Here is a 20,160-nt window from a genome sequence, read left to right as displayed (position 1 = left end):
GTCATTCTCTTTAAGTATCATTGAGATTTGTTTTAAAGGTCTCATCCCCAAGTAGGCAGTTTTGATATTACTTACTATTTACTCATCCATTAAGAGTATTTTTTAATATACCCAATGGTTTGCAACAAGACCTCTGACCACTACATACAAACAGAAAAAAGGCAGTTATGTGTCCTTGACAAGGCTGAAGATGGAATGACTCATCAGAGTCTGTAGTACTAACACAATAAAAAGATGGAAGGAAAGGACACTGAGAGGAGCAGATAATGACATTCAATCCCTCAATGACAGATGTGCGACTTCAGCAATGGATTATCTGTAACTAACCACTATGAATTTATTCCAGGTTGAACTGGAAATGGCACGACCAGGACATGAGATCACATTATTCACTTAGTGAAATACGTCAACACAAAATGTCAGGTGTATTAATGACAAGTTTATGCGGAAATGTCCAGTCAAATAAGACGTCATAGCACCTGTTTGCACAGCACACTAACACACCAGCTACACACCTGTCTAAAGTAATTGAACAGCAGTTTCCAAAAGGATATGCAAGTATGAATGCCCATGAGGAAAATAAACAGAGTTCTAAGTCTTATTTGTCCAGACATTAAGGAGTGTGAAACATAGCCTGTGCAACCTGAGGAGAAACTGGAAACCCCCAACCTTGCTACGTCTGCTTCAAGCAGGGTCCTGGATGTGACTCACCATTATTCCAGTAAAGATGACATGCTTTATGGGTAAAATGTATTACAATAATTAAATTACAGTCATAAACATTGACTGAGGTAGAATTAAAATGTGCACATGTGCAGGAAAGTGAGCCCTAGCTGGGGGTGGAATGCCCTAGCAGGATATTAAGAAACTAAGAAATAAATAGCAGACTTCTATTCGGATCACTTATCTGACAGAGTTTAAAAAACAAAAAAACAAAAAAATTGCCTTCCAGGTGCTTTTTTCTTTTCTTCTTTTTCTAAGTTTACACACATAGGCTGTTAAAACCTTCAATCAATGTGCCTGGCTTCACTGTGACCAAGTTTGTGTATCTATTTGTGTGTGTATACCAGTGCAGCAGCAAGGTAGCCCATGCCATTATGCGTGAGCTGGTTGTTCCATAGCACCAACGTGACGAGGCCTTTCCTCTGTTCTTTTAGTCCCTCACACACATAGGCCAGACCTGCACAGAAACACACACAGACCGAGTTCTGATGAGCATCTAGAAGATTACTGTAACGTTGATGAAGTGCAGTGGAAAAAACTTTAGCAACTGTAAACTGTAAAGCCCATAATAATATCCCTATGCATTGTCACAACTTCTATTGATATAAAGAAGACACATTTGAGGATTTTTTAGGACCCCTTTAATGTCACTTTAAATGAAATCTAAAAGTGAACATGCAACAGAAATACAAAATATATTTCTTCTGCATAAATACATTTGCTTTAGCTTAAAACGAACAGTAAGGAAAATGGTTAAGTAAAAAACAAGCCAAAAAACCCCCACACCATTTAGCCAGAAAATGAAATCGGCAGCATCAACATGGTATGATTTTTAATTTGAGAAGTAGATAAAAATGAAATGGTTATGAAAAATAATATTCCAGTGTTTCCTCAATCTGTGGGCCAGTGCCAGGACAAAGCAACAGGAATTATTATTAACAGTAAACAGTAATAACAACATATTATTATTATTATCACTACTACTACTATTGTTGTTCCTATTGTTAATATTATCATTCCTTTTTTTTTTCTAAAGACAGAAGTGACAACATATCTAATTAGCCTATTGTTACCATTAACCACTAAGATACATGTAATTATTGCCTTGAAGGCCTGAAGTGTTAGTCAGACTACAAGGGAAAAATAGAGTTCATTATGTTATGACTAACGAGTGGTTCAGCTAATATCTGCCCCCTTAAGTTATTATTATAGTAGACTTAATCATCAATCGCTGTATGTACACCAACTGCAACAACAGTGATTCAGTGCTCCCCAAAATACTGCAGTCTTAAAGTATGCAGTAGCATTATGGTGCCTAAATCTGTAGCAGGAGTAAAAATAACATTTTTTGCACAGTGCTGTAACTAAAACATTTCAAGTAACTGAAGATCCTTAGGCCACCCTGTGTGTGAGACCATGTACTTCTCATAGCTTTAAGGTTTTTCCTTAATAAAATCAATCTCGCCAGCCACTAAAGACATTTTGTCTTATCCGAAAGGACACTCAACAGGATTGTTTCTTTAAGTGGAGTTTCATTTAATTTTCATTTAATCAGGAATGCTTAAAATATCATGTATTAGTATATAATATAATATATATTACGAAATATAATAATATATATAATATTAATATATGTATATGTGTAAATGGTATTATAATGTGTTAGATATGTGTGTGTGTGTATATATAATGTGTATACGTTGTTATTATAATATGTTATGTATATGTGATATATATATTATGTGATATATATATATATTACATATATGTTATATATATATATTATATATATTATATATATATATATATATTATGTGATTATAATATGTGATATATATATATATATGTATATATATATATATATATATGTGATATATATATATATATAGTGTATATATATATATATATATGGATATATATGTGTATATATATATATTGATATATATATAGTGTATATATATATATGGTATATATATATATATATATGTATATATATATATATATATGGATATATATATATATATGCATAATACACTAAAATAAAGGGAATAAAAATAACAATACAAATCATTACTAAATAAATAATTAATAATTAACATATAAAAATCAAATATGATAACACATAGAGGGCAAAAACCATTGGCTCTATAGAAAACGTAAGTTTTATAATATAATTATAAAAAAAAATACTTAAATATTTAGTTAAGGCTTTATAGAAACCCATATATCATTAAAAGAAATTTATGTATATTATATGTTATAATGAATTATAATAATGAACTCAATATAAGAGTTGGGTATATAATTTATAAATAAAAAATATAAAAGTTTATTAAAATATATAACAAATAACAAAAAAAAAAAAAATTAAAAAAAAATGGGAACATCCTGTAAATACTTTTAGAACCATCACTTATGGGTCAGACCACATCTATCTTTGAACGAATACATCCTTTTGATCTAAATTACACCAAATCAGGTTTCACAATGGACAAGAACAACAACAACAAAAACTTATATCACCTGTGGTAGCTAGTAGATGAGCTTAAAAATCTGTTTAAAGACATTTAAATTTAACTATTTAACTGGGTAAAGCTTAAAACTAACTAGTTAATGTTTAACTTACGTTTAACATTGAGAACAGATGTTAAAACTCGCAGCTGCCTTGATATGAAGATACTTCTGTTCAATACCTAATGTTATTTTACTGGTTTGTGTATTAGCTTTCACTTGCTTGTAGGGCTGCCACAAACGATTATTTTGATAGTCGACTAGTCACCGATTATTTATGCGATTAGTCGACTAATCAGATCATCATCCACTGGACGTAAAACTACAGCTTATTGCACCAGCAGCATCTGCTCTTATATAACTATCATTAGCTTACAGCTTTAAGCTTTTAAGGTGCTAACTAAAAATAAAGACAAGATGATAGTTTATTCAATTTTAATGAAATTTGCAGATTGTTTCGGTAAAGTTTAATAAACTCCTTGCTATCTAAAATATAACAGGACACCGGAGTATATTCTCCAGCATCTCACACTTCTGATAATCAGCTGTCTGCTTGACGTTTATTCAGCTGTGTAAAAACTATAACTTTAATCTCAGCCAAACCGATTTACTCAGGAACAAATAAAATACTAAAAAAAAAAAAGCCAAACAACAACATTTTTAATTTATCTAAGTGACTCATATATATTTAACCTGAGTAGCGAAAGACGGCGGTGGGTTTGAAAACAATTTGCCGGGAGTCCGGTGTTCTCACGGCGCTAGTGACCTAGCCCCCGGCTAGCTATCGAGCTAGTGGGTAACAGACGTCTCCGAAAACGTCGGAGCGCTTTTGAAAATATGTGGTGTCCTGATAAACTGAGCCGATATTTGAGGTTTACACAGCTACATTCTCGCCTGAAAATATGTTAAACGTTTATTTTGTGACCCAGAAAGAATAATAAGAGTAATATTAAAACTAACTAGCTGCCGCCATTGTTGGAAACTGAAGCTGGGCCGCGCTATGAATTCTGGGACACAGCTGCTTCTTCTTCTTCGGGGTTTAACGGCAGCTGGCATCCTTGTACATGCAGTGCTGCCATCTTCTGTTTCAGTCCGTTATTACACTCTTAAATCCTGCTACTTATTCCTGCGTCTTTTGCGATCTTACAAAGCTTCAAACGACGCTTCGACTATTAAATCAGTCGTCGACGATTTTGATAGTCGACGTAATCGTGACTAGTCGACAAATCGTGGCAGCCCTACTTGCTTGCACTGCTTTAATTTTGTATTATTTAGCATTTTGTGTTTGCCTGCTTTTGGTTTTACTGCTTGTTATACAAATATTTAATATCTGAATATGATCTACTTCTTTTATCTTGCCCCTTTGCTGAGACTGAAGGATTTTTAAAAAAGTTTCAGTGAAACAATATTATGGTACTTAGAGCAAACAAATCTAACAACAAATACGACCCCGATGAAACAAAACTGTAAATAAATAAATAAATAAATAATGATGGTACTTGTTACTGTGTCAGAGCACTATTACTACTTCTTACCAGAGTCCAGGATGTGATTATTACGTAGGTCCAGGATCTGAATGTTGTAGTTAAACTTGAGCAAATTGCCAAGTTGGGCTGAGTCCTGCAGGCCATTGAGCTTGTTGTCAGCAAGGTACAACTCCCGGAGGTTCATATTCATCTTCAGAGCTGTAGCTGTATCAGTGAGATGAAAAACAAAAGAAAATTGAGGGAAGAAAAGGTGAAGAGGTTAAAGAAAACGGTAAAAGGAATAATAATTTTATGTTTAATCAGATAAAAAGCTTCTCTGAAGGTGAAATAAAGCTCCACTTGCTATTGTACATCCTCTGTCACGCCCTAGTACTTTGGCTGACTTACCCAATAACATGAGTGGTCTGCCAGAGAGGCCAGCGTTCTCCAGATGGAGGACTGCCAGGCTGCCACTGATCCTGAGCGCTCGTGCTACAAAGGGAGCCGAGTGGTCCAGTAGGGGAGTGTTACGGGCATCAAGATACTGCAGAGAGCTCGTCTGAGGGGGAAACACCAACAGAGGTGCAAATTATTGGCTATACAACATAAACATCCCCAAGCCCAAAACAATCCACATTACTGTGATGAAAACAATCACAGCATGCCTCTTGGAATGAAATAAAATCCTAGTGCAAAGGCCAAGCAGGATAAATATGTAAGTGACTGAGTAAAATAGCCAAAACACACAGAAACATGCAAACTTTTAGTGGAACTACTTTGATTTTAATTGAAGCCAACATAAAGGCAATGAGAAGTAGTGTTGTTATTTATGTAACCCGAGGCAGATCTCAGGGATGCAAGGACATGCACTTGCCGAAGCATTTGTTAATTCGATTCCATTTACTTCATTGAAATAAGTTATGAGTTTTCATTGATAATGTTCAAGCTGTGCAGCATTGCTTCATAAATCAGACGGTCATTGCTCAGAGACAGGGAATGCCTTTTGGTCCAAGCACTGATCAAATGCCAAAGAAGTTTCCCACACATAGTTTTGATTACAGTAAGACCGTTGTACACAGTTACCACATAATCATTGACTGTGATTAAGAATGTGGTGTTTTTCCCTCTAGGATTAAATTAATGACCCAAATGGAAAATAAAAACAAATGAGTAGGCCACAATAATAATAAAGAGTGCAAAGTAATTTGTTACTCTGCAGACAGTTTGCATACAGAACAGATCCACAGAAGACGCCATTGCCATAGCCCTCCACTCTGTGATGAGCAGCAACGCTACATCCGAATGCTCTTAGTGGATTACAGCTCAGCTTTTAATACAATCATTCTGGATATTCTCATCACAAAACTGGTCACTCTTGGCCTCCTCCCTCTCACATGTGCCTGGATAAAGGACTTTCTCACTAACTGGCCCCAGACTGTAAGACTCAGCCCTCATCTCTCCTCCACTTGCATGCTGGGCACTGGCTCCCACTGACATCTCCTGGACAGACAACATCACAGCGGCTGTCAAGAAGGCATCAGCTGCACTTCCTGATGGTCCTCAGGAAGTACAAACTGGACTCCAACCTGCTGCTGACCTACCGCTCGTCCATTGAGAGTCTGCTGACATACTGCATCACAGTATGATACGGTAGCTGCACTAAGGTGAATAGAGTGAGGTTTCAGAGTGTAGTCAAGGCAGCACAGAAGATCACAGGCTGCCCTCTCCCCTCCCTGATGGACATTTATTTCTCACGCTTCCTCAGCAGACCAACAAACATCATCAAGGGCAGTTCCCACCCTGGTTTTGACCTGTTCAACCTGGTTCCCTCAGGGAAGCGCTACAGGTGCATAAGCACAAAGACTATCAGACTCAAGAATACTTTCTTCCCAAAACTCCTTCAACTCACACATGCACTGACAACACAGTTCCACCACCCAATCCAAGGACTTCCCTCTATACACAGACTACATAACTACCATTACCAATACTTAATTTTTGTGCAATACCCCAGACTGTAAATATATCACACTATTTTTTCCCCTCGATTCGTATATTTTATATTTTTGAATACTGCTCATATATATACAGTGCTGCAGAACCCCCCTTTCTTTTCCCACATGTCTGCACTGAGTGGGAGATGCTCAGTATCTTATTGTACATGTGCACAGTGACAATAAATTGCATTCTACTCTATCCTATTAGTGCTGTTCACCGCAGCCAACCTAACACACAAAAATCTCTGCTTTTTCATAAAAGTGTTTGAATAGTTTGGGAGGTTTTTTTGGGTTATGAGTCACACTTACGACAAAAAACAAACCAACAAACAAACGAAAGAACAGTAACCAGTAACTCCACATAGTTTGCTTTGATTAAACAACAGCTGTTCACATCAATGTGTTTTCTCACATGTGCTGCTGTCGTCCTTATATATCAGTGTGTTTAGCCGTTACTGATTTAAATTCTTAATAGTAATAAGTGATGACTGACGTCAAAGGGTGACTTATGTTTGCAGCAGCACTGACGATGAAAGGTCAGAGATAAGAAACAATACAGAATCTTGGTCTTTTCCCCCTAGACACAAAGCAATGACTAACACAACACAAGTAAGCAACAGTTTGAGCTTCAGCCTGAAGAACTTTCTCACTAAAAACAAAGCCTTTTTACATTTTTCAATCACTTGTGTATATTGTCCTCAGTGATCTTCTTTCTTTCAGTCATTCCATCATCTTCTGTCACAGTTCAACTATTGTTTTACTACTTGTTTTTTTCATGTGCAAAACAAAAGCACATCCTCTTGATTTTAAGGTTTTCTAAATCAGCACATAACAGAAAACTGGTCCTAGTGGGACTATTAGAAGAAGAAAAAAATGCTAAGGAGTTGCTCACATCATTGTGAAGAAATTCTGGCACACTCTGTTCTATTCAGTTCATTGAGATTTGCAAGGATTTATTCATGTACAGCTCTTTTAAGGACCAGTGACAGCGTTTCATTCAGGGTTGACATTCACCTTGATTCTTTTCTTTTTCAGCATTTCTGTTGTAGACCTGCTGCTGTGCTTGAGATCCTGTTGCAACACACAATATCAGACACGCTTCAGCTGTCAGACAGATGGCCTCACATTTGACTCTTTGGTACTTTGGTATAAAGACGAGTTGACAAACAACTCAATAACTGCAAGATTCCCAGGTCATGTGGCCGCAAAACAAGCCTCGCTTTGCAGACCCTAACTGATACTTACCCCAATTTCTTTTACTAAATACCAAGAATGTCCTTCATTTTCACACACTGCTTTGACACTATATGTCCCAATGCACTTCATTTAGTGTGCTTACTTTTATAATCTCTCTTTTTTAAATCATGTGTTATTTTAGAATGATGAATGTTTAACTGACTTTCTTTTTTTTTTTAATTTAGTGACAGTCGTTTTCATTTATTTAACTTTAAATTTGTTTACTAGTTGTTATTGTGCCAGGTTAGCTCCTACTATTGCAGTTTGCATTACTAAGAGCCTGATGACCACTTTTTCCTGAAGGGTAGCTGTATGGGCAGAAACAACCCTCCTGGTCTTTCAAGGGTTAAGAGTTCAACTCTGCTCAACACCATGGACCTTTGCACACTGTAGTTGTTGGTGTATGGGAGGATGATCTCTCACCTTTCGCATCATGTGAGCTGCGGCCTGCCATCCTCGTGTGCCAATGTGCTTGTTGAAGGAGATGTTGAGATGTGTGGCCGACTCATAGTACTCTATCATGTCAAAGAGAGCTGAGGCACCCTGAGGGGGAGGAAGAGGGAGAGAATAGGAGAAACATTAACCAACAGATTAAAATCTAACAACTTAAAGAACTCTCACAGTTGGTCCATAGTGCTACAACGCTGGAAGAGATGTTGTAATGCAGCTTGGAGCAGTTGTAGTTGCCAGGGTAACAATCCCTCAAGACAGGTGAGAAGTGCTGAGGTGTTTCCAAAGGGCCTCAGGTGTATGTAGAGATACTACAGCTCGAAGGACAAGTTCATATGCTTGTGCAACTGTTTACTGTTGTAAAGCAAAATATTACGATTCAGTAGTATTCAAAATACCTGAGAACTGACTCTTTTGTTCAGATTAGGGCTCCAACGTGTAGTAAAAGAACCACTAAGTCTGAGTCCCATTAAAATGCACTAAAATGATACACTGCAAAACGAGAGCCACTGGACCACTGATTTTGCACTTAAAACCATCTGACAGCTTGCAGAGTTCACAATGATTGGATCTGTCAGACAAGGTTCAGTCCACAAATTCTGACAACTTGCAATTCACCTATGCATGGTACAATCAATGTTCCCTCTAATGTTTCATGTGTCTGAGCGAACACGCAAACTCCCTGAGCGGACCCTTGGACCACTGTGAGCAACAGTAGACGTGTGCACTGTGGTCACGCCAGCACTGAATCCATCCAAGTTACATGGTTAATTAAAATAATCAAATTACAGCATTTACATTTATGTTAGACTACTTACAATGAAAATTTAAAAAAAAAAATCGTTGTTCATGACCTGTGTAGTATGTTAACACTACTTGAAGAAATACTTACAATTTGAAACTTTTCAATAATATTAAGTAAATAACTTGAACTCCAATTTTAAAACACAACTTTTTCTTTTTTCTTTTTTTTAATATAAAGCTCTGACTTGTTTATATATGAGTCTGTGGTCTGGGAGAGAGTCCTGTAACTCTCTGTCTGCAAAATACAGTATATAATGACCAATGTTGGGCAATTAATTATATAGTTACTTCTTCAAAAAAGTAACTGAGTTTGCAAACAACAAAGTTTTTTGCAGCTGTTTACCTAAAAATGCAGCCAAGGCGTTTTTTTATAAATAAACATTTCAAACTATTTACAGAACAATCAGCTGTTCTGCATCAAATCTGATGCCACACAAATCTATTTGTGCCACTCCAAAAAATAATTTCTGTCCACTATGAGATAAAGGAGAACAACAGCCTGATACCTGCAGGCCTGACAACAGGAGATGTATCACTCCTGTAACACCTGTAACATTCAGAGTCGCCTCATTGTTCTGACACCACAACAAAACTATTGACACACTACACACTAACTACCAAGATTTGCGCTAAATGTGGCAAATCTCTCACATCTCAAAACACCGCCACAACTCCTAAAACTTCCCCCTTCCTAAACAACTAAATGCCATGTTACCATATAATTTTTTGATTGGTCGACATGGTACATTTTTCCACCAATAGGAAAGGTGGAGCTTTTTTGGTTTGTTTTGCTCACAGGCAGAGAGTGCTTTCAAGCGCTTTCCTTATAAAACGCCGTTTTTACCGTTTCTTCCCGCAGTAAATATAAACAACGATAGTATTCAGGAAGAAAACCAAACATTGCATATTTTTATCATAACTCTGGTTTTACGTGGCCGATCAACACAATTTAAAAACTGGTATAAAGTCCACACTTTTCCGTCAATTGTTCCGTCTGTCCTGCTCACATCTCCAATGGTTGTACACGTTGTCATTAACGTGGCTTCACTCCACATCAGCCACGCCGCTTTGCTAGCTAAGACAATTTAATTTCAATTCAGGTTAGATTTTTTTTTTGTGCGCAACGCAGATTTTCTGTGCACAGAGACCGTGCCAGCAGTGCACAACTGCACACGCGAGCAGCTTAGAGAGAACATTGGGTACAATCATCACCTTCACAGGCTTCCTAAATAAAACCAGCCTCACCAACAGCTGTCATCACTGGTGACATGGTCATGCACTGTGAAATCATCCCTAACAGTGAGACTGTGAATAAAGAGCTCGATTTTAACTCCCTGAGCTGTCAGAGTTTGTGTTTGGGGTGAGTACCTGAACTGTGGTTAAACTACTGTTCTTCTACACCCAGCACACTTAAACACTGAGGATTTTGGCACTGACCTCTCATTCTACTTAGCGGATTTGGCTTCCTGCAACTTTATCCTTTTAAACAACACGAAGTTCATGTAGAAGAGTCACTGTTTTGACACATTGGAGGAGGTCTGGTGCACTTTGTGATCACACATCAAGCTGAAAAGGTTCACGCTTTGAATGGAACTGTGTAAAGGCTCTTTTGGTTGAAAAGTAAAGTACAAAATGCTTGATTAACTTGACGTCCATCAAGCAACATCATCATGTTGTTTCTGAAATATTCCAGAGTACTGCAAAAACCAAAGTGCTGTGCGATTGTAAGACTCCAAATGTGCGTGGTAAGAATCAGAGGCAGGACTAAAATTAAATATCAGGTGATCAAGGATGACATAAGTGCACTCATGATCAGTGTTTTAATCTGGCTTTAATAATGATGTCAGAGGGGCAACTCAGTATATCAGTAATTCCTGAAAAACTACATTAAGATGATGGCACTGTAGTGAGGATGGATGTCTGGTTCTTTTGCTTCTCCTATTTTCCAAATATAACTCATAGCTGAGCATATCAGCTTGCTGCTGCAACACTAGATCTCATGACTGGATTCTGTGTTTCTCATCTGTTTCAATGGAAAAAATAAATAAATAAACATACAATAATATCGAAATAAATAAATAAACTGACCCCACAACTGATCAACCAACTGCAGGAGGTGATCCAGATTAAATGTGAGATTATCCTTTTCTGATGCTGATAAAAACTAACAAAGTCAGACAGGCTATGCTACTGCATAGTATCTCCTAACCTTTCCACTTTGCATTCGTTTATACTGGAAGACATTACCGAGTATACAGCAATGTGTGTTTATCTACAGGGTGGAGGAAGATGAGTCATTCAGTCCAATAAAAGCCATCCTGTAACTCTGCTTCCCGTGCTTGCGCCTTCACAGGCTTCTTAAAACATCTCTTTCTAACCATTTTTCTCCTTTCATCTTCCCATTTCATTCCCAACAAGACGCCACTGCTGCACAGTCGAGTCAAGTACGAGCCAAATCAAGCCATCTACTGTATACCTCTCACACCCACTCAAAAATGAACCCATCCTCTTCCCGAGTCTATTTATTTTCTATGCCAGCTTCCTCTAATCCCAGCTCATCCGGCAACACTACTTCAGTATTTTCTCCTTTCAGAGCTTCATTTCATCTCAGCCCAAGGCGAGACACTTGCCTGAGACTGAAAAACTGCTCTCTGGTGACTCAGTCGATGACTCATTCTGCCACTTTATTCACATTTCTGGGGTAATGTTGCATGTTGGGTGAAATTAAAAAAAGAAACAAAAAACAACAACAACAAAAACCATCACTCTACACTGTTACTTAATTATATATATTTTTTAGATTGTATGGTTTTTTGGACTGAAATAAAATGACACATAATGTTTCTCCAATTTAATTAGTAGAAGAACTTGTGAGATGGAATGCGGTGATACAATTTTTGCAGTATCGATGCTCCGGAGCTGATAATGCACTCTTTAAGCCCTACACAAAACATCTGCCAATATTTGCGCAGAAGCCCTTCAGCACTGGTAGAAAAATGTTATCCATTTGGTTGTCTGGACATGTTTATCTAGTGCATGAAAACTGATCCATGGCTCACTGCATTTACACCTGGTATTAAAATGTGTTTTTTCCATCTGGACTGTGCGAACATTGTGACTGGATCACAATAGGCAAATTAGTTAGAGCCGGCAGACTTGTTACTGGTTAACTGAAGCAGGTCCGTAAATGGATGTATAAACTTTTGTTAGGTTTGAAACTGTGACGCAAGACCCACTGGTGGGGTCAGTGCCATTACAGGTAGGGCATGGATGACCAGGGGAAACTATGAAGTGAAACTACTTTGAATGAATGGGATTTTTATTGGGGAAGTAAACAAGAATTTGCTGGTGCTTTTATGGTAACCTCTATTTATCTAAAAATAACTTTTGTTATCTGTGGTCTATAAATATTCTGGCATGTATGTTTTTTTACTCTGAAGAGGTTATTTTACAAACACCAGAAAAGAACCACTGTTTACATCTGCTGAGATCACTACTCATCTGTCCTTCACATGCATAGTCTCTAAATCAGGGGTCAACGGCAACGAAATGCAGTTTGTATCCATCCAGAAGTCCTTTAGCAATAATATTAATATTATTATATTAATATTATGTTAATTGTATACTGATTGAAGAAATATAATGCAAATTGCTCCTCGAAATTACTTTTTTTTCTTAGAGAGATTTTGTTTGTTGTTGAGTGCAATGTTAAAATAAGTTCTTTAAAACCAAAAAATTATTTAATATGAAGGTAATATGAGCAGAGAGTACAAATATGTTGAGCTATTGGCTGTGTTAGTTCAGTGAGAGAGTTCTTCATAAAGAAAACATTTTTCACTAGAAGTCAAAAACTAATGGGTACACCTATGTCTGCATTTTTATTTTGTGCACAAAATTATAGCAGAAGTCCTGCCACGTGTCTGGCCAGAAATAAAGTTTATTGTTTGTTTATTTGGTAGTTCAATGAAAGGCTTCAGTTAGTTAAGAGTGAGAAAAAAATGCATTCACATTTGCAGTTTGGTTTTCATATACAATATTTGAAATAAAAACAAACAAACAAACAAACAAACAAAACACTACATTTTAGGAAATACTGGTAGGTTTTTTTCTTGTTTGTTTGTACTACTTGAACACTGAAGTCGCCTTCCAATCAGATAACAGTGCCTGCAGGGGCTCACAGCTCACTTAGGTTTGAGACCCTTGCTCTAAATAATAACATAAAACACTGTTAACAGCAGGTGACAGGGAGCTAAATTAATTCTGCAGTTAAAGAGTAAAAGTACTGACACAGTTTTGACAGAGCAGTAATTAAACTTTCTGGTCCAAAGCAAACTTCTTCCTGTATGACTCTGGCAACAGAGTATGTGTGTTCTGGAGGGTGTGTGACAGGAAGTGGTCAGTGTCCATGTGTTCCACACTACGACACTGTCTATCTGTGCATGTCTGCAGCCCAAACATTTTAATGGTGTTTACACAAGTAGACATCTGGGGTAATCAGAAAACTCGTGACCACATACTTCATGTCCTGCTAGTCCTGTAATCGTGGAAAAGTTAATGAGAGTGTAACTGAAAGCATGAATCAAACATGAAAGAAGAAGAGAAAAGGGGGAGAAGCAGATATTTAAAGCATCTTACATCTTCATCCAGGTTGGTTTGCTCCAGGTCCACCAATTTAAACTGGACCCTCTTCAAAATCTCTTCCAGAGACTCGCATGCCTTGTAGTCCAGCTTTTCACCTAAAATATATCCACATACACTTGATCAATTAACCATTCAGCCATGCAGTATTAGATGCTGTTTATAAATTAAAGTTAGAAAAACTGCAATTACTATTTTCCACATGTTACACTGTTAATTGTACTGTATCGTTTTGTGACTGTTGTAGTGGGGGTTTTGTTTTTTTGGTCTGGTACTTACCTTTTAAATCTAAGCACTCATTTCGTTGTGTCAGGTCTTTCAGTTCCTACAGAAACAAAAACAAGTAGTGTCAGGAAGGGTTTCCCCATTGAAGCAATCTTTTCTTTTCACATGCCTTCACGTGATTCAGCAGGCAGTTCACGAAATGGTAGATAACACATAAATCAAGACAAACAATTGCTGCTAAAAAGAAAAAGAAAAAAAAAGCATCTGCAGCATACATTAGCTCCAGGCTCCCTTAGAGTATTTATCTTCTGGTTTTGTTTTAGGATGCACTGAAAGTGAATGCTGAGTCACCCCCAATGATGACAATTTCGGCTGTATGGGATAGTGTGTTACAGAAAGTGTTACAGTTAATACAAAGTCTTGCAACATGGATGGGAACTGAGTCCCAAAGTAAAAACCTAAAGGAATGTAAAAGTGAAACTAAACTCTAAACCCAAATGCTTCATTTGGAAACTACAAATCACTGAGAAACTGACACATACACCCACAAAATGTAGAAACAAGCAATATTTCCTGTATCAATGCCAGTTAGCGGCCTGTTTGAGGGCACAAGACGATCATGAGTTTGTCTGTGTGAGTTGGTAGAAACGTTTGTATTCACAGTTAAACGGGCCCCAGCATCAAATGATCTTTTAAAACCAAACATGCTAGTGACTTAAAGGTGAAAACTTTTACCTCTTGCACCAGTAACCTAACCACCCACAGAAACATTAAAAACATACAGGGTGCTGCCCTCAACACTATGTACAGGCAAATCCCCCCTCTCCAGTTGACTGCCCAACCAATTCAGCATGAACTTCATAACCCCGGCCCTCCTGTCTCACTGTCATTACTAATGTGTATTGCTGAAGGTGATCACACTGGTTTATTTGTATACGGAATTCATTGCCTAACATATAAATTATGAGTTCCCTAACACACACACACAAATATCACATGACAATTGCTCAAAATATTGCACTATTAATACAAGCAGCAGGAAATGCAGTGAAATTAAATAATGCTGGAGAGCTGAGAGTCACTGAGCTGTGACATAAAAGTAAATGTACTGATAAACGTCACATTATCATTAGTTTTAATATCTTTTAGCACCCATAAGATGTTGACTATATAAACACAGACAGTCAAACATTTCTGGCAGTTTAACAGCAAGCACATTTTCACTAACAATTAACATGAGAACCTGTCAGAGAGTGTGATTTCAGCAGTGCAAATTCCTTTCAGGCAGAATTGCCAGAACCAAAAATAGTGCATGACGCAGAGTGTGCCTCTGCGCGAGTGGTTGCATGGGTGTGCATCTTTGTGTCGTGGGAAGACTATATCACGCCATGTTTCAGTTTAACATCTTGTTCGTTAAATGCTTTTACTCTTGCTTTACAGTCCCCACAAGTAATCTATTCCGTAGTTCACACAGTCATCTAGTATAAGGATTTTCTGCCCAATATCAAGACAGATATATAGCATCCAAGTACTCATAGCCAAAAGACCGAGGTGATGTATGACAAAATCCTCCACTTTTTTCTATTAAATATGACTGTTACAAGGTCCTTTTTTGTGTAGTACACACTGGCAACATCATTCCACAAAAACAATCAAATAAACAGTAATACGTGTCAGTCAAGTTTTGCCAATTAAAGTAAGGACAAACAATTAAACTGAACATTTAGCATGTAGTCTAACAGTGAAGAATTGATTTTAATGACTAATCTTAACACAATTTCTCTTCACTGAGGTTAAATGTATGTTTAAAGATATACTAACATTTTATTAGTTTATGTAAGGTGTCCATTATTTGCACCTTGCAACTATTTTAATTAACCACAGAGAGTAGTCTATAAACTTATTAAATTATAAAAGAAATTACCCATATATGCCCCATCATGTGATATTTTCAGAGTTTATATCACTCCAGTTTACAGTTATATGGTCAGAAAGATGATGTGATACCAAAGTGGCCGGATCCATTCCCTGATTTGGGATAAAGCTGCTTCCACAGCGCATACAGATGTACAAGCGGTGCAGAACATTTTGCAAAGAATTTCCTGGAGTTCTTGTGGATTGTGAGATCCTCATTTCAGACACCTATGCATACATAAGAAGCAAGCGTGCATGCTGGCTACATGTAAGACACTGTGCTCCTCAAGGAACTGCAGCAGCAGAAATGTGACACAAGGCTACCAAGTATCCAGGTTTTAACACTGTGGTCAGAGTTAATGCAGTAACAGGCATTCAGCATATAGCTGCTTAATGGTAACCCCCCCCCCAAAAAGAAACCCCTCAAATCTTCACAAACAACTAGCCAGAAAAGTGCCACGTGTACTTAAACTTAATAAAGAAAGCCTTAAGAGTGAATGAGGAAAAACAGTAAACGGTTATTCATCTCTTGCTAACTCCCTCCTCTTACTGGCCAAACATCTGGTATGTTTATGGGCGGCTAAGGGTGACTAAGCAGAAATGAGAAGGGTAGAAGTGGACTAACAGCAGTGGAGAAGTACAGTGGGAGGGCAGACATGAGCAATCAAAATACGAGTGAGGGAAGGAGGGAGATGAGGCACTTCTGTGATGACGAGACATCCCCGTACTGTCAACCAGTCAGCCAGTGGAAATGTACCCAGACTAAAAGACTAAGTGGAGCTCACAGAGGCAGCTTAGCACATTGACGTGCAGTTCCACAAGTAACTGTAATGTTAGCCTGGCCTCTTTCAGCTGACCAGACATGTGATGAGCCCCTTGAATCACAAATGTGTTTCCATCTTGAGACCAACTTTCCTTCAACTTCATCACTCTCACAAACCAGCAGGTACAAATGTGCAAATAGTTGAGAGGCCCACTGAAGGGTTTACAGTTTATGTTCTACAGTAACTGAACAAACAGAAGTAAGTGCTAATTCACTGCTGCTGCCAACTCCCATCTCCTGTTAGCCTGATAATAAAGGAGTTGGCTTGGTGATGAGATGCTCCTACAGAAATAAAAACCGGGAGACAGGTACTCACATGTTAATAATATAAACACAGTTCTAAAGTATTACAATTATCAGACCAACTATTAAACTATTCCACTGATGACTGGGGCATTTATCTAAACAGAAGAAAGTCAATATAAGAGACAGGCCATTACTTGTACAAACAATTATCCCTTCTGCCGCATTTGCATGAGAAATACTGAACTGTCACTTATTGGTAGAAAACATTTTAGAACAGTAGTATAAGTTTTCCTCCTGTAATACAATAGAAACAATTAAATGCACGGCTTTCTCTCTTGATGCAGGACAATTCAACCTCACCTCATTACTCATTAAATTACACCAAAATAATATGTACTTAAAGTGTAAAGATCCTTAAGTATAACAAATATGTGTCCTTTTTTCAATATCAGGTTTCCAGCATAATCATCATTAATACTGATTTACCAACGTAAAGCTATGAGTTTCTTCTTAACAAAGAGGTTTGTAAAAAATGTATTTTCTTTTTGCTTTTCTCTGCATGCGTGTGTACTAACTCACATACAAAGGCACAAGGTTGGCAAACTATAAAAACTAACAGCCTCGAGGCTTCCCCACTGGATCTGAAGAACTGCTTATATTAGAGGGATTATGAGACACATGACTGAGCAGGCTAACCCACAGGAGAAGGCCAAAAAACACCCGCGTGCCTGACGGGAGTAACAACCACTCTTACGGAAAAACCCTGTATCTACAGGATACCATCACAGCGCTTGTCCAAAGTCATGCAATGAAGGATCACACCATGCCCTCAAACCACATTAACAGGCCTTTGAAGTGTTTTCATGACAAAAACAAAAACCTTCAGGATGTAATTTTTGGAAAAAAATTTTGTTTGACCTCACAAAAGGATTTTTGGGTGCCGTCCAAATGTTTAACTGTTGGATGTTTGTCCATCTCTTGGTTGTTGAGTGGAGCCCAGAGCTGCCATAATTTGAACAGTTTCAGTTGTTGTATAGTATACATGTCCTGTATCCTTCGTATTGAACAATCATTTGGCTAATGGTTTCACAGTGTTTCTCAGAGAATTAGTTCCAAGGGAAACCTGAGCTGGGATTGCATCAGCAACTGACCTTTCAAAATAAGAGTACTGGGATTGTTCATTATATCTGGATGGTTTAGTTCTCTTTCATAAACAATGAAAAGAAAAATCAACACTGCAGCTTGACAAGGCAAAATGCATAAAAAATTAATATTGTATACCAAGGCAATAGCTAAAAATAATAGTGATAAAAAGTTGCATAAATCTGTGAATAAAAATATCATACATTAAACTAAAGTTCTCGACATCTAAGCTTTAAATAAGACAAAATACCTGAGCAGCTTGAATTAAAGATGATATGAAAAACAAGGATAACAGAAGTAAGGAAAAAATGTATACAAACCCCCCCAAAATTCACATTATCAGTATTAAAAATAAACAAACAATAAAAACAACAATTCTGATTGAATCTACGCTTTGTTGTACATGACACCAACAGGATTTTGCATTTTTGGGTGGGTTTCTTTTAGGTGGCAACAACTTTTTTTTCTCCACATATTTATGCAGAGACCTTTCATGGTTAGCACTAACATTGAACCATTGCTCATAAAGCAATTACCATCTAAAAGCAGCAATATCTACAGTAACAGTGAGAGGGAGGATTGGCCACATTAAACTGAGCTTAAAAAGGACGGAGAAAGCAGCGGTTCTGTGGTTGCAATGGTTTTGTTGCGTGCCAAGACATTTAGGACCAAGGTCCACAGGAGGCCAATATGGTTGTTATTAACAATAAATAAATAAATGAATATAACAAAATAAAACATTCATTATGTTATTATGTGCAGTTGAAAACCGGAAGAATTATTAAGTGTTTTTCCTCCTCTAGGTAAATTAACATTTGTGGGAAGCTCATCCTGTTTTTTGCCCACAACACAACTACTATATGGATCAAAAATAATGAGCCAAGACAATTTGTTGCTGCTTAAAATGAGACACCAGTTCATACCCACAGTGTTTGTATTTAACGTTTCAGTTAAAAATATTGCTCTTGTTTCTTCATACTAAACTGGATTGTTAGCTAGTAATATTAAGTATTAAAACCACCTCTATGAAAAATGAATAGATACACAGCTAAATAAGCAGAGAGCTTGAAAGTTCCTAATGTTGCACAGACAGTAGACCGCATCTGGTTAGCTGATACACTGCAACTATATCTTTATGTAGAGACACCATAGTAAACAAAGGACCTGCGTCACACACAGGTTAGTCACATTGCCGTTATCCCTATGGGCATAGGCTCAGTCGGTTACAACACTCTCAGTCGATCTACTGAAATCGACTGAGACTGAAATGGGGATGTTCAAATGGTGGTTTCAACCTCTAAGCCCTAAAAGTCTCAAGGTGGACAGGGCTTTGTAATTTATCACCCTTCCTGTGGCATTATTTTTATAACTTTGTCACTAAAAAATAACTTTTTTTCCCCCAACAACAGACAAAAATCCAAAGCTTGTGCAATACAGTCTTTAAAACAAACAAACAAACAAAAAAGACTTTATCACTAGTGGGCTGGCAACATCACTGACTTAATCTGTCAGTTGTGTGTCAACTGTGTGTTTGTATTATGTTGAGCCTTACCTGTATCTGTTTCAGCACTTTGGGTATAGGTTTACAGTTGAGTTTTTGACAGGCTTGTTTATAGGATGAGAGGATCTCCTCCACCGTCACATTCTGAGCTGCAAAACAGAATACAGTCAAAAAGGTTAGGGTCGCTTTTATTGGTATGTTTCTTCATACATAGTTCTTGAAAATGAAAACTCACTGCACTGAATGTGGCTCATGTTTGTGGGGCAAAAAAAAAAAAGATTCTCCAGACATAGTGTCAGCATTTATATTAGAAGGCTTAAAAAAAAAAAAGTCCAACATTGAATTTCATGCACACAGCTTTCTGGGCAAAAATGCCATTTTGATGTCATAGGAGATTGGCCAGACTGCTTTGTTGAGTTGAGAGGAATGTCACAGTGACTCAAATAACAACTTGTTACAAGCACGGTATGCAGAAAAGTATCT

General features: G+C 37.4%; 1 protein-coding gene across 1 annotated transcript in view; it reads right to left on the bottom strand.

Moving 5' to 3' along the window:
• The window catches only part of ppp1r37 (protein phosphatase 1, regulatory subunit 37), a 47,383-nt gene that overhangs the window by 6,251 nt on the left and 20,972 nt on the right, over positions 1–20,160 (bottom strand). Inside the window, exons 2-8 of the mRNA XM_005929933.3 lie at positions 19,729–19,826; positions 14,105–14,150; positions 13,823–13,923; positions 8,357–8,476; positions 5,109–5,259; positions 4,770–4,925; positions 1,068–1,180 (exon numbers count right to left, since the gene is read on the bottom strand). Of these exons, the coding sequence (XP_005929995.1) occupies positions 1,068–1,180; positions 4,770–4,925; positions 5,109–5,259; positions 8,357–8,476; positions 13,823–13,923; positions 14,105–14,150; positions 19,729–19,826 (785 nt within the window). The remainder of the gene's footprint in view (positions 1–1,067; positions 1,181–4,769; positions 4,926–5,108; positions 5,260–8,356; positions 8,477–13,822; positions 13,924–14,104; positions 14,151–19,728; positions 19,827–20,160) is intronic.

The sequence above is a fragment of the Haplochromis burtoni genome, unplaced genomic scaffold, assembly GCF_018398535.1.
Source record: "Haplochromis burtoni strain Fernald_Lab_line unplaced genomic scaffold, NCSU_Asbu1 Contig_128, whole genome shotgun sequence".
NCBI classification, from domain to species: Eukaryota; Metazoa; Chordata; class Actinopteri; order Cichliformes; family Cichlidae; genus Haplochromis; species Haplochromis burtoni.
The sequence above is the reverse complement of the archived record's forward strand: the minus strand, read 5'-3'. Positions and strand labels throughout refer to the sequence as shown.